This window comes from Solanum tuberosum, unplaced genomic scaffold (assembly GCF_000226075.1).
Source record: "Solanum tuberosum cultivar DM 1-3 516 R44 unplaced genomic scaffold, SolTub_3.0 scf00105, whole genome shotgun sequence".
NCBI lineage: Eukaryota > Viridiplantae > Streptophyta > Magnoliopsida > Solanales > Solanaceae > Solanum > Solanum tuberosum.
In genome coordinates, this window is record NW_006239031.1 from 1,683,278 (window position 1) to 1,698,675 (window position 15,398).

The 15,398-nt window shown below is 31.2% G+C and overlaps 1 protein-coding gene across 1 annotated transcript; it reads right to left on the reverse strand.

Moving 5' to 3' along the window:
- Positions 1–449: 449 nt before the first annotated feature.
- Positions 450–7,149, reverse strand: LOC102593900 (mitogen-activated protein kinase kinase kinase 1-like). The gene is made up of 9 exons (XM_006349352.2): positions 5,711–7,149; positions 5,218–5,296; positions 5,074–5,136; positions 4,652–4,809; positions 3,439–3,511; positions 3,166–3,225; positions 2,072–2,182; positions 1,227–1,441; positions 450–866 (listed from the first exon to the last, which is right to left on the reverse strand). Exons 1-8 carry the CDS (start codon positions 6,973–6,975, stop codon positions 1,250–1,252), a joined length of 2,001 nt encoding a protein of 666 aa, XP_006349414.1. The 5' UTR covers positions 6,976–7,149; the 3' UTR covers positions 450–866; positions 1,227–1,249.
- Positions 7,150–15,398: the final 8,249 nt, after the last annotated feature.

Sequence of the window (15,398 nt, forward strand, 5' to 3'; positions counted from 1 at the left end):
TGAAAACCTGATATTTTGCATCTTATTATAGTTCCAGGCTGATAATTGCCTGCCACTCAAATTCTGATGGACAATGAAAGCCACAATTTAGCAAATAACTGAACTGGACAATGTTTCTTCAGCCAAAACCTCCAGTATTAGGTGGGGGGATTGGGCTACAGAAGTGGAAACTACTAGAATCCAAATGTGAAGAGAGAAAGTAGTAATAATACAAACCTCACTTATGGGAGAAGTTCTTTTGGTCATGTAATATAGAGAAAGTAGTAATAATACAAACCTCGATCAACAAACTAATACCACCCCTTTTGAATTGGACTTGCAAAGTTAAGTAATCTTTTGGTAATTTTCCATCATACCAGGATTCTTAGGTGTCTTGGCAAGCACTCATCTTCCATCAGATAAGGTCAACTATGAAATTTAACAGTCCATCACATGTTACACATCTAACATAACAGGTAAAAACAGCAAAAGAAGCATTTCCAACTGTGCAATCATTGTCCTTTGTGTACCGAGAAATACCATTTATCTGGTATATACAATTTTCTTATAAATGATCTTTTCACTAACAATTTACTTTTAATCTTGGATAGACAGAGCACAACCAGGCACAAGTGCAATGTATGAACATTGTTGTTCAATCTTACTTACAACTTACCCATGACCATTCAGCATTCAACTGCTCACCTCCAAATATTTGCAATTTTCAGTTGACAGACTTCTTAGATGCAACACAAACCAATCCCCTGTACAAGCATCTCATTTGAAATTGATCCTTGACTTGCACGGTCCTCAAAGCATCAGATGAGTACTTGCAGACCCTTTTTTTTTTTTTTGAGAAAGCAAGAGCTTGGAGACTTAAGAGTACACTGTAGCAAATTGCATACCATGTCAATGCTAGCATGAATTCTAGGCAGGTTAAAAAAAGAGAACTAACTAAATACAAGAGAAGCATATAATAGACCTTGAAATTCCCCCTCAACAATGAATACTGATGACTTTGTCAGGTTGAAATAGCTTAAAACAAAAATATTTCTCTTTCCCCAGAGTGAAATTTAACTCAATAGTCTCTTATAAGCTCATTTTATAAAGAAGTCAGTTTTTTTAAATGCACCAAAAGGGCAATTTTATATCCCCTCCCACACGAGACTTCCTTTCTTTCTGAATTTGTGGAAAGGAGGACAAACTATAGAACTCCCTATACCTTGACAGATGCAGATGGTATTTACCTCAGTACAATTGACAGCAGAATTTATGGTGCTAAAGGACCTGAGAAATTTGATGGTGGCTTCATAACAAATGGATGTTCTAGTAGTTCAGCTGCAGTTGGCCGATCATTCGGATTAACTCGCAAACAGCTTTTTATGAAATCCTGAGCTTCTGTCGATAAGGTATCTGGTATAGGAGGAGGTTCACCTCTGCCTATCCTGAACAGTGCTTGCATCTGTCGCACAAAACAATGATAAAATCTTAACATGTGAATACCCTTAAAACCTGAGGAAAACTAGAGCTTCTCTTTTTTTCTAGTCATGAAGTTCCATTATTTGGGCTAAAAGAAACTAGATCATTCAGGACTCATTGTTGTAATTATCAGTGTGCTTACTAGTACTATTACTAAGTAGACTTCTTCCAAGAATATAAAAAGACTTAAACTGGTTATGCAATGTCATGCAACAGCAGTTACCTCTGTTGTGTAGATCAGCTACAGGCCTACACCTTAAAGCTTAAGGAAGATCTATTACAATTGAAGTGAGAAAAAGATACTAAAAGACACCCACCCATGCTAATAGAAGAATATTTTCAGGAAAATTTACAGTGGTTGTTAAAAGAGAACATAAATTAACATACAAGCAGTTGTCAACTACTAGATCATGAATGTAAATTTCTTTTCATAATAATCTCCTATTTCACTTAAGACTACATATTTTAGATGATTCATACACAAACAAGCAAGAGATCAATTGTTGAATCTTGTGAAGTCATTCTCATATTCCCACTCGAGCAAAACACACGTCATAAAGTTAAGTGGTTGCAATTTCCATAGAGAAAATTCAATCATTGAGATATAACATACCCCTTCCAAGTGAGAATAAGGAATTTGTCTAGTTAACATCTCTAAGACAGTGCAACCCAAACTCCATATATCAGCAGGAGTTCCGTATCCATTGCTCTTCCTATTAACAACCTGAAATAGCACCAAGACAAATTTATGAGCCAACCCTGTAAATATCTTGAACCCATTTAATCTTTTGCTATATTGCTAAAACCCAACAATAAGAAAAAGATGCAAATAGATTATGGCAAAGAGTAAATATGATCACCTGGAAATCATTCAAAATATGGCAAACTGAATGGGGTGAAGTAACGACAAAATTTCCTAGGCAGGATTAACCAGAGGAATTCTGCTTCTACCAACAGACACTTGCTTCAACAAAGATATATGGAACTATACTCCTAAATTGTCACATTGTATCTCATAAGCTACATAAATTGCACAAGCAACTTCATCCAAGCTATTGCAACATCAACACTTAACAAATCCTTTACAGTATAGGCATGTATAATGTGCATTGATCATTCTTTTCCCAAACCCAAGCCTTCATAGCAAATTACTCAATAGCTACTCATTAAAATGATTATCAAAAATTAAATGGATCAATAATATATGTCAATACAGCACGAAATTAGAAAGGAAAAGAAATCACCGAGTGAGACTATAGAGCAGCAACAATGCCTCAATCGCAAGCTAATTGGGTCATCTATGTGAATCCTCACTAACCATGTCGTTCCAATTATACCCGTAGCAATCCAACGTATGAAAAATTAGGTTATCTAGCACCAAAAGTTCTCTACAATTTCTGCTCTTTGCCAACAAATCACTATGAAAATTAGAAGACTCCTATTGAACTAAACCTTACTCACAACTAATTGGTAATGCCTATTATGGATCTTTTTTCTTATGTGCCCTATTTTGCACTAAGTCTGCATAGAAGTGAGGCCCCAATTAATTTTTTTAAAAAAACACCGACTGAAAGATTGTATCCACTTGTTTTTCCATGACTTTTAACCAGTTATAGGCATCAAATCTATGGTCTGTGGGTTTTGGGGGTTGAGAGAGTAGGAATCATAGACTTCCAAGTTCAAAAAAATGTGATGCAGAAAACAAACCTCTGGGGCCATCCAGAATGCAGTTCCTTTGCAAGACTTGATGTTATTCAATTGTGTCGCCTGTAAATAAAATATCAAGTTACAGGACGAGAAGTAGTAGTTTTAATTTGTTCTAAAGGACAAATTATTAGGTGTTGTAATGAACCAGGGTGAATAGAGTTGGAACTGATTTAAACAATCCATATAGCCAACCCCAGCTAGTTTCAGATTAAGTTAGTTGATTGATATAAGACCAAGAAAAGGAAAAAACTACAGATTGCACAACTATCCCACCTTAGCCAGTCCAAAATCTGCAAGCTTCACTGAACCATTAGCATCCACCAATATATTGGCACACTTAATGTCCCTTCAAGAAGAGCATAAACAAGTGTTTTAGAAAGAAGAAGTTTCCATGACATCACATAAAAATATACTCAGAGACTTTCCATATTCTCAATGAAGTCATACAGATATTATAGTGTCACAGAAAAGTCACTTGGTCACTCTGCCTATCCACAGGAAAATATGACTGGCTGACAGCTAACTGATCCTCTTTTCCCCTACCATCCTCTTTTTTACAGAAGCCAAAACACTAGCACCATTTATTCGACAAATCCTAATTAGATTTCTTTGCAGATACAGAGGAATGAACATTTCCGTACACAGCAAGGACCAAATTTTCATGAGCTCATATAGGCACATTGCATACACCTTCCAAGAGTTACCCAATGAGATCACTCCATGAGCATATTGATTCGGTCCTTGTCCAACTAGATTGAAAAAGGTAAGGAGTTCCCTCCATGATTTTATTTATTACATTTATATTTCTCTTCTTTTTTTGAGTAATATATTTCTCGTATTTAATTACTCCCTCAATTTCAATTTGTTTGCCTTGTTTGACTTGACACGGAGTTTAAAAAAATGAAAAGGGATTTTATATCTTGCCCTTTAATCTTATAGACTTAAACATGTCATGTGGAAAGTTAGGTTTAGAGAGGTGCCCAAAAAAGAGAACAGGCGTTTTTTTAAATCAAACTAAAAAGGAAAGTAAGACAAACAAATTGAAACGGAATGAGTACTTTTCTATTTGAATTGTATATTTATTATGTTGAAAAACAAGCAGTCTTAACCATTCGGTGTTCAAATCTAGAGACAGCATTTCATTCAAGTGCCTTGATGCAGACAAATGGTGCCTTAATGAAGATGCAAAACATATTGGTGCACAATTTAGCCTTTTCACATGCACATAGCGAGAGATTTGTAGTTCGATGATATCAAAGCAAGATATTTCTTAGCAAGAAATGCTCACGGTCACGGACTACACACTCAGAATCAAATACATTTATTTAGAACATTGCATGATGACAAACTAAATGGTCTTCTAGTGATGGAGAGATAAGTTCCACATGCACACAACGTCAACAAATCAAGACATTGCTCCCATTGATTGCAAGAGAAGACAAATAACAACCACAACTCAGCAAGGTAGAGAGAACATATGTATCACCTGTGCATCACTTCTCTGGAATGAAGATAATGCAACCCACTCAAGATTTGCCTGGTGTAATCTGAAACATGGGAATCACGCAAGCGATACTTGCGATAGACACTAGCAAGTGAACCTTTTGTAACAAGCTCAAGAAAGATATACAGTTTGCTCTCGTCCTGAATATAGAAAAACATTGTGAATTTGTAAGTAAGGATGAGAAGAATAATTCTGTTAAGCTCGCAGTTCAAGATGCACGTCATCAGATCTCCATCTAGTAGATGATGTTACCAATTAAAAGACCCAAAGAGTTCCGTCTTTTCAAAATATCTAATAGTAGTACTTTTGTCCATGTGTACAGCACAATTGACCTATAATTTCACAACTTACACAACAAAGAGGAAGTATGCAGAAGATGCACACTCAAGATTATGATAGCATACCTTGTTTGTGCCATGATAGCGAACTATATTTCTATGTCGAAAACGACTTAGAAGAGAAATCTCCTGCACAAACAAACAAGGTGTAAGGAGAATAAGGGAAAAACAAAATCCAAACAAATAAGTAGTGAAATGGCCAACTAATACCTGTTCAAGTTGAAAAAGGCTTTGTTGGTTTCCTGGGTCAATCAACGAAACTTCTTTGACGGCAAAAAAGAATCCATCACTGCACGCAGCAGAACAAGTAAAGAATCTTAAGAAAAGAAACATATTTTTCTACTAGAATAAGATGCACACACACATAAGATGACATTCTTTCTGCCGGTCTCTATAGGAGTATTAAGGAACATGGTGAGATAGATAGACGTCAAATATTGCAGTAGCTAGTCGCTCGACATACACCTCCACCACCCCACCCACACACACATGTATACTACAGATACACATATTTGTCCTAGTGCCTCTGTCTCTACATATAAATTATATATATATAGCTAAAAGGAATGCAGGTAAGGAGACGAAGTCTATCTGAAAATGCAAGGAATCAAGAAATGCAACAGAACAAAGGGCAGACCAAAGAATCCATATTTACTTGGTATCAATATCGCAGTCTGGATAGATGTAAAATGTAATCACTTACTCGGTAAAGCCTTCATACACTGTTCCAAATGACCCACTCCCAAGAAAGTCGCCCTTCTGCCAAGATTTTATACTGGGGGAACCATTTGGAGAAACAGAATGTACAGGCTTCAAAATCAATGCATATGAATCACCACTCAGTGACTTAGAGCTCATCTCCGAGATAACGTCATCGGATTCACCGGTGGGTGACTTGGAGCTTGTCTTTGATATCAGGCTGTAGGAATCATCACTAGGTGATTTAGAACTTTCAGCAGCATCTCTTACACCTTGCTCGAATGGCTTTTCACAAGCTCCATCATTTTCTGTCCTCAAGACTGAGGAGTCGTTATCTCTATCAGTGGATATTTCCGAAGAAGACTCTGATACTTGTGAAGCATTTCTTACAAAATCCTCTCTACGCTCTTCGTTCTTAGCAATCTCTTCTACTTGCTCGTTTACAAGTATGTCATCAGAAGTGCTCTCATCAGGTAACGGTGAAACCATATCTTCATCATCGGCAGGACCAAAACTTTTGATAAAATCCCAAGCAGATGTGAAATCCTCCACGTCTGTCGCTGGAGGAGCCAGCCTTGGTGGTCTAAAACCCTTAATTCCACACTTCACATCCGTTGGCAAATTATCGTCCTCTGATTCACTAACCCTAACCTTAATCAAATTTTCAGGTGATGAATATAATAAGTGCTTCAATTTACCGCCAACAATACCCCTAACACCATTTCTAACCTCATCAGCAGTCTCAAGCTCATCCTCGGAGCCGAAACAGTCAGAGTGAGAGCATTCAGTCTCTACATCCGATTCACTAATCGTCACCTCAATCACATTTTCGGGCAAATTATTTAACCGGCTGTTCGATTCAGCGTCAACTGTAACCCTAGCAGCAGTTCTAACACTATCAGACAGTTCATTCGCGTCCTCAAGCTTAATATCAGAGTCACGGCTGTCATCAGAAAACCTGGTGCTGCGCAACCTGTCAGAACGAGAGCAAGGTTTCCTAGCTTCCCACGCAGCTACCGGAATCGCAAAGTCTTCAAGAGAAAGCCCGAGAGAGCGGCAAATAGTGTCGAATTCACCAGCAGAACCGTCGATTCTGAAACTTGTACGGTCGGGTACAGGATAAAGGTCAAGCGACCTAGTCCGGTGAGCAGGTGGATCTCTTAACGACGACGGCGAAGACGGAACCGACTGTGAAGCGTCGTAATCGACGTTTTTTAGGGCATTTGTCCGGTCAAGTCGAGGCCTTAGCTTCTTCTGCTTCGCATACATCCCTCAATTTTCAGTTTTCACACATAGAGAGGTGAGAGAGATAGAGACTTTATTTTTACCTGAGAAATGGTGAATAAGGAAAAAAGAGGAATTCAGAAGAGACGGCGGTGACTGCATTTGTCAAAACACTGGAGTTGATTGCTATTTGTCATCTCTTGCTCTTCATTCAACTTTTTTTTGTTTGTTTTTAAGTGAAGCGCGGAGCGAAAAATAATTCAACAATCATCACGCGGTGCCACGTAAGCGGTCTGCGGAGAGTTTCCAATAATATCTTCGTCTCACGCTCGTCTTCATTTTTACTTTGTCCTCTATTTATTTATTTTGTCCTTTTTTATTTATCTAATTTTAACATTTTACTTATTATTTTTAACAAATCAAGAAAATAATATATTTTTTATTACTATAACTTCACTTTATTTAGAAAGTTAATAATTTTAAAGTAAATTGATTTTAAAATTCTATCAATTGATAACGGTAAAATAGTACACACTATGTCAATTATTATTTTCTTAATATGTGTCAAGTAAAAAAATGGACAAGTAATAGGAACAAAGGGAGTACTATTTTGGATGTCCAACAATACTTATCCAATTTATAAATACAATGAATAATTTATCATGTTATGTCTATTTTACATTTGTTATTAAATAATACTATTCATTTTTCAATGTTTAGATAACCTATAGTATTTAATAAGGATGATTTTGGTAAAATTATCCCTATCATTTACTACTTCTTGAATCTTGTGTCAAGTCAATAGGAGTAGTAGACAACTATTGTTGGACAAAAGAAATACTTGTCATTTCACAAAATTAATGCGTAAATGACATTATTCTTCATATTAACCTTGAAAATATGAAATTAACCAACACAGGAAACTAAATAATTAATTCACGTAAAATGGTGACAAATAAATAGAAACGGAAGGAATAAAAAAGCTTTGTCATATTTCACTAAATTAATCTTATTAATATTTATAATAAATAAAATTATTTGAATTTTCAAATGAAAATAAATAAAATATTTATTTTCAATATTAGGGACAAATTATATGATATGAAATGGAGGAAATAATTTTTAGTACGCAAATATTTGAACATGAAGTTGATTTACCAACATGGGTTGTGGTACAATGATGGAAATGTTCCACCCTTAATCAAGGGTCTCGGATTCGAGCCATGAGTATGGAGAAAATCATGTTGGGAGTGTCACATCTGAATGGACCCTACAATGCGCAATTTGACTCTAATCGGGCCTCTAATACAAGCTTTGAACACCGAGTGAAAAATAATAATAAAAAAAAACACGAAGTTGATTTAGAGTTTAATATCCCTTCGTTCTAATATATGTTGTATTGTTTAATTAGGTAGTTTTGAAATGAAGATTTTTTAAATTTGTGTATAAAATAAAAAAAAATTAAGATTTTTAATAAATTTTAGATATTTTATGGTTAGAGATTATTTTATTAAGTACAAAAGATAATTTTTGCATTAAATTAATCTTATATATTAAAAATAAATATCTTTTTGAATAGACTTTAGGGCCCGTTTGGCCATGCGATATGATATCATGATATGGAATCATGATATGGTATCATGATATGGAATCATGAGATGAAATTGAAGGTTTGTTTGGACATGCGATATGAAATTTTTGTGTTGTATATTTTCTCATAAACATAAAAAGCCCATAAGTTATAAAACTATGAAAATAGCCCAAATTGTTTATTCAATCTTATCAAATAAACAAAAATTATAAAATCGCATAATAAATATTACAAAATTATTTGTTCTCCACTTAAGTAATTGTTTCATCTAACTTTAATTTAATAAAAAAAAATTGAACATAAATTGTAGTGTACTAGTCTTTAATATAATCCTCCCACATAGTACGAACAATTTCCTCACGTTGAACTTGCATTTCTCGATCATGTGACCGAGAAGACGAACCAACATTGTTACTTTGAGCCATTTGTTGGTCAATATCATCCGCAACTATATTTTCATGCTCATAGACCATAAATATTTCATCAGTACTTTGGTATTCTCGCAAATAATTATGTAACACTGCACAAGCTATGACAATTTTCACTTGTGTATCAATATCATAATGGTTCATGCCTTGTTTCAGTATTCTAAATCTATTTTTCCAAGCTCCAAAAGTCCGTTCAATCACATTGCGCAGAGATGAATGCCTATATCATGATATGGAATCATGAGATGAAATTGAAGGCTTGTTTGGACATGCGATATGAAATTTTTGTGTTGTATATTTTCTCATAAACATAAAAATCTCATAAGTTGTAAAACTATTAAAATAGCCCCAATTGTTTATTCAATCTTATCAAATAAACAAAAATTATAAAATCGCATAATAAATTATTACAAAGTTATTTGTTCTTCACTTAAGTAATTGTTTCATCTAAAAAATTGAACATAAATTGTACTTGATATGCTCATATCTCTCAACTACTCTTACAAATAACCTATAAAAAAATATATATATACATTAGTGAGTAAATATTAACTTAGAAGTTAAATACACTAAGATAAAAATTAACAAACATCACTGACTTCTAACTATTTACAAGAAAAATCAATAGTTAAATATTATTGAATAACGAAATTTTAAAAAGTTACCACAAGTTTGAGTCAAAAACACTTCTAATAAAATTTAATCAAAAAAATTATAACTAGTCCACTTGACTAAATATTAATAACTAATTGATCAAATTTTCCCAAGTCCTCAATCAATTGGACTTGATATTCTTCAGTCATGTGAACGAACATTTTGCGAATACTAAGATTAAGAAAGTGCGGCACCGCCAATGAAAATTGTCTTTTATCAATATTATGCTTAGTCATAAGATTAAGACGTTTTTTTTATTATGAAAAATAAAGAAAGTGTTACTCCCTTCGTTCTTATTTATATTCATCAAATGAATTTCTACTTTATCATTTATATTCACCAAATTTAAAGTAATAATAAATTTTATATTTGTGAGAATAATAAATTTTAAAAAGTAATGATGTGATTATAAATTTTATTTACATATGAAACAAATGGTTAGTAGATATAAATGTGGGGTTGTTTTAACAAAATATAAACTCATGGATCAATTGTTGTATTAAAATATCTCAAACCATGATATGAAATCACATTAAAATATCTCAAATCATGATATGAAATCACATGGTGATTTCATATCATGGTTTTTGGAGAATATGATATCACCTCTCATGATATGGAATCATGAGATGAAATCAGCGTAAAATCGCATGTCCAAACGCTGATTTCATCTCACGATACCATATCGTGATATGATATCGCATGGCCAAACGCCTACTAATAATGAAAGTAGCCACCTAAAATTCACCGATTAAAATATTACTTTTCGAAATCTTATGTAGTAATTTTTATAGAATAAAAAAAGACCTTCCATGCTACCAGAAAACGTATTTGGATAGTTTTGTTGTATTTAAAATTCATAAATGTTGCGTGAGTAAAATTTTCTTTGAAAAGCAACTAAAAAACCACGTCACCATAATATATTTAAAATGAACAGTTATTCAAGAAAGATGTGCAAAATCTTCATACTTCTTGATTTTTTTTAATTAAACAAAGACATCATCGAAATATTTTTGCAAGAACATTATTAGTAATAAGATTTCCATAAACAGAAACTTTCTTATTTCCACAATCCAAATTTCTATAACAGAGGAAGTGTTACACCAAAATATAGAATTTGAATTTTTATAATGAGTTTAAAATATTATCAACCAAAAAAAAAAGGAGTTTAAAATTTAAAAAGTTATATATATTAATAGTATATGAAAGTTCACAATAAAAGGAGTGATGCGTATGGATTAGAATGAGTATATCATAAATTATAATAGATTTGAATCGTTTGATAGAATGTATTAAAAAAATAATGTGTCTATTAATTTTTATTATTATTAAAAAGTTATTTGATACAATTTTCGATTTATATATTTGCTATACATGACAATTTAGGGGTGTACAAGCCAAAGCCAAATCATAAAGTCAAACCGAACCGACGAATCAAATCAAACCGAAAAAAAAAACGATTTGTGGTTTGGTTTGGTATTTAAAGAAAAAAAGTCAAATCAAACCCAAACCAAACCTACATAATATAAATATATTATTTTATTTTATTTATAGATAAAAAACATTATTTATAATCTACTTTGTTAATATATTTTTAGTTAGTTTATAGTTTTCAATGTTTATATATATTATTTCAAATTTGGGCTTGTAAAATTTTGTAAATATTTTATTTTGTACTAAGATAAGAAGTTACAATAATATTGTTATATTTTTTCAAATTTGAAGTTAACAATTTACTTTGTAAATATTTCGTTTTGTATTCAGTTTGATTGTAGTCTTTGATCTTATTAATTTAACATACTGAACGTTGATATTTCAAAAAATAATAATTTGTACTCATGTGAATTTTATCGTCTTTTAACAGATTTCTATTCATTTAACATTTTTTAAGCTTAGCTTATCACACGGGTAAGTGAAATTATATTTGATCTCTTTTGCAAACACCATATAGTTGTAAAAAACCGAAAAATCGAAAAAAATTGAAAGAACCGACTAAAGCCGAAACCGAAAAAACCGAGTGATTTGATTTGATTTTTAGATTTAATAAACCGACATAATAAGTTTAGATTTTTTTAATGAAAAATCAAACCAAACCGACTTATGTACACCCCTACCCCTACGTGACATTATGCTATACATAACTAATAGAAGAAAAATTATGATACTAACAATACATTTTACACTCCAAGATGATGCATACATCAGCTGATTTGTTCTTCAGTGGATTGAGAAATTTTTTATTGAAAACTCTAATATATACAGACCTGGAAAGAAATCAATGCAAATTATTGAGAGTATTTTCTTTTCTTTATATTAAAAACTTTGTACAGACTTGTGTATATATACTAAATAATGTTGCCCGTGCTATGCACGGGCCCAATAATATAAATGGTATATTTTGGGGCTAATAACCGAGTTTTTGAAGCGATTGTTTGCGTGGATAAAGGAATAAGTTTTTTTATCACAAACCAGTACTTTCTTTGACGCTATTTAAGGCATAATAAGACTACCCACATACAACATTTTTGAAATATTTTATGTTGTCAATTATCATGATTTATAGTATTTTTACGCAATTTTTAAATATAAAAAAAAATAAGACAAATAAATTAAAATGGACCCAATATATGTTATTTTTGTTGTCTCAATTTATGTGACACAAATGAAATTTGGAGAGTCATCCAAATTTTCACATTTTAAAAAATATATATTTTAAGTTATTAATTATTGTGATTTATCATATTTTTATGTAACTTTCAAATAACCTACATTACTGGTCACTTTGTCCTAATTTATGTGATATGGATAAAATTACAAAATTAACCCTTTTAAAATGTCTTTCAGATATTTTAAGTTGTTAATTATTATTATTTATAATACTTTTTTGGTAACTTTAAAATGATATGTGTTATTTTTTCTGTCCCAATATATGTGAGCCTGATAGAATTCTGAGAGTAAACCTATTTTATTACATAGCTTTTAAATATTTTAAATTGGTAATTATTGTAATTTTTAATGCTTTTAAGTCATTTGTAAATGATATATGTTGCTTCCTTGATTGAGACTTTTCCATTTGTGACACATATATATAGATATTTGGTGCCCTATGCCCAAGTTCTACTATATAATAAATATAATATGTAATATTGAAGAAACTTCCTTTTAAAAGTCCCACAAGAATATTATATATTATATTTGGGCCTAAACTTTCTTTTATAATATATAATAAATATAAAAATATTGAAGAAACTTCCTTTTAAAAGTCCCACAAGAATATTATATATTATATTTGGGCCTAAACTTTCTTTTATAATATAGTAGAATGCTAGTTACGAAAAAATTATTTTGCGCACGTGCTCAATATTTCTTTATAGATTTATTTTTTAAAATAATGTTAATTAAATTATTTTATTAATTGTAAAATAAATACTTGATAAATATTTTTAATATAAGTAAATTTTAAGTAGTATTAATTAATGATTTAAAAATTTAGTCTAAACTAAAATTTATATATGTGTGTGTCTGTGGAGTCAATTATCTCATTATTATTTTTTTCGCAAATCTAATGTGAAACGATCCATCCGAATGTCCATAATTAAAATATCTTTTTAATTGGCCGTTGATTTTTTGTTTAAAATAATTACAAAATTTTACACAAATATTAGCGATATTCAAACAATAGAATTATGACTAAAATATATGAATTTAAAACTAAAGAACATGGCTAAAATTGATCTCATAACTTTAATAAAATTGTATACTAATTAAATTATAGAACAAAATAATATTTATTTTATTTTTTCTGAAAATATGCTAGTTAAAGTAGACACGTCAACGAATACATGCCTACTTCAATCTCAACTCTCTCCTATATAGCAAGAGAAGAAAAAAACAAAAACAAATTAAAAAAGCATCTTCTAATAAAATCCAACTAAATCACAGCTGTTCTATACATTGTTGTTTTTAACAAATTATATTCCTCTACTATGTGACAAAAACTAAAGCCCCGATTTTAAAAAATATGGCAATGTTTTTAAAGTGTGAATTTAAAACTAGACGCATCAAATAAACTATGTTCATTAACAATCATGATATTTATAGGTAACAATAACAACAATGCAAATCTAATGTAATTCATGGATAAATTTTTAAATTTGTAAATACTCATAAGTAATAAGATTTTTTTTTAAATGCTAACTTCATAGTTAAATGTGCTTAACTAAATATCACAAAAAGTTAAATTATAATTTATCAATAGCTAAGGGATCAAAATGTTGTTCGCGGGGAAAAAACATGAATAGTGATATATGTTACGTTAGAAATAAGTGAAGCAAATCTTGTTATAGTATCTAAGATTTTATATATGATAGTTGAATTTGCTCTTTTTATCTCGATTTTTTTTACACGATATGACTATTCTTCAAAATAATAAATTTATATTTTTATATAATTTATTTTATATATTTAACTAACGAATGTAATTATTCGTTAACGGAAAGGTAAAAAGTCCTTTTCCATAGGCCAAGTAGTTGCATGGCGTGTTCGTTTAAACCTGTTACATTATCTTTTGGTGTGCATTGTTTTACGGTCAATTTTATAAAATAAAAAATGATGTATGACCTCTCAAACAAGAAATATCAAAGAAAACAACAAATAAATAACAAGAAATCAATAAAGTAGTGTAATGCTTGGATTCTTGGACAGTTGAAAGTAAGCTGGAGTTTTCAACATCGAAGAGAAAAATTACATTAATCTAAGAAAAATAAACTTTACTTTATAGGTTTATACTAGAAAGTAATGGCTCGTGTCAGCACGGGCCCAATATTATTATTATGTAATATTCCTTTTTTTTTTTGTTAAATTTGTTTTTCTGTGAAATTGGAGAAAAAAATTTGATGAATCTATCGGTGTGTTCTGTAAAATGTTAATTTTCTATATTTGATGAGCTAAAATTTTTGCAACATATTTCCTTTATAAAATAAGTTTTTTTTTTCTTTTGAAATGAGAAAATGATTTCTATAATAAATATCATAACTTGATATCAATTAAAAGTTAGATTACAAGTATGTAGCGTAAGATAACCTTGCATATTAATCGTTTGTTGATATTTTAAGGAACTAAGTTTTACAAGATAGTTATGTACACTTATTTTACATAATAACAAAATGTGATACATTGTATATAAAGTTAGTTGAGATGCAGATTGAGTTATTTTGATTTTTGATCAAAAGATTAAGACCTGATACATATGAGAGAAGAAGAAAAAATATTATTCATAAATTACAAGATTGGAAAAAGAATCAAATCACAGTTGCTTGAAATAGGAGGTATGTACATACATGAAAGCAAGTGTACAATTACTTCAATATAATGACTTAAGAACCAAGTGCAAGGCTGATAAGGCTAGGTAGATAGCTATTGTTTCTAAGGTCGGCCAAAGCAGAGACAAATTCATAAACACAAATACAAGTAAAGTTGTCGAACGAGTTTATTCTTTAAGTTCACAAAGAAAACACAAGCACAAATCTTCTTGTGGTTCATCTAGAAAAATGACCGCAAACTGGCACTACTTTGACTTGAAGTTCCTTCATCATTCAGCTCTTTATTGGTAAACTAAGAAGTGATTGACTGTACAGAGAACTATCTCCAAAATACCTCCAATGCATCAATTAATAAATGAAAAGGACAAACGTAGTTGTTTTACACAATTCAAGTAGCTCATATATCATAATACTCTGAAAAACTATATGAGCTCTAAGGCAGTATATTGATCACAATAATCAAACTACTTTCAC

Excerpts from the sequence above, each read along its gene's own strand:
- LOC102593900 (XM_006349352.2), bottom strand. The coding sequence starts at position 6,975 with ATGTATGCGAAGCAGAAGAAGCTAAGGCCTCGACTTGACCGGACAAAT. Across the intron at positions 5,297-5,710 it reads GTGTATGAAGGCTTTACCGA|TGATGGATTCTTTTTTGCCG; the intron begins GTAAGTGATTAC and ends TGCTGCGTGCAG. Across the intron at positions 4,810-5,073 it reads GCTATCATGGCACAAACAAG|GACGAGAGCAAACTGTATAT; the intron begins GTATGCTATCAT and ends TTCTATATTCAG.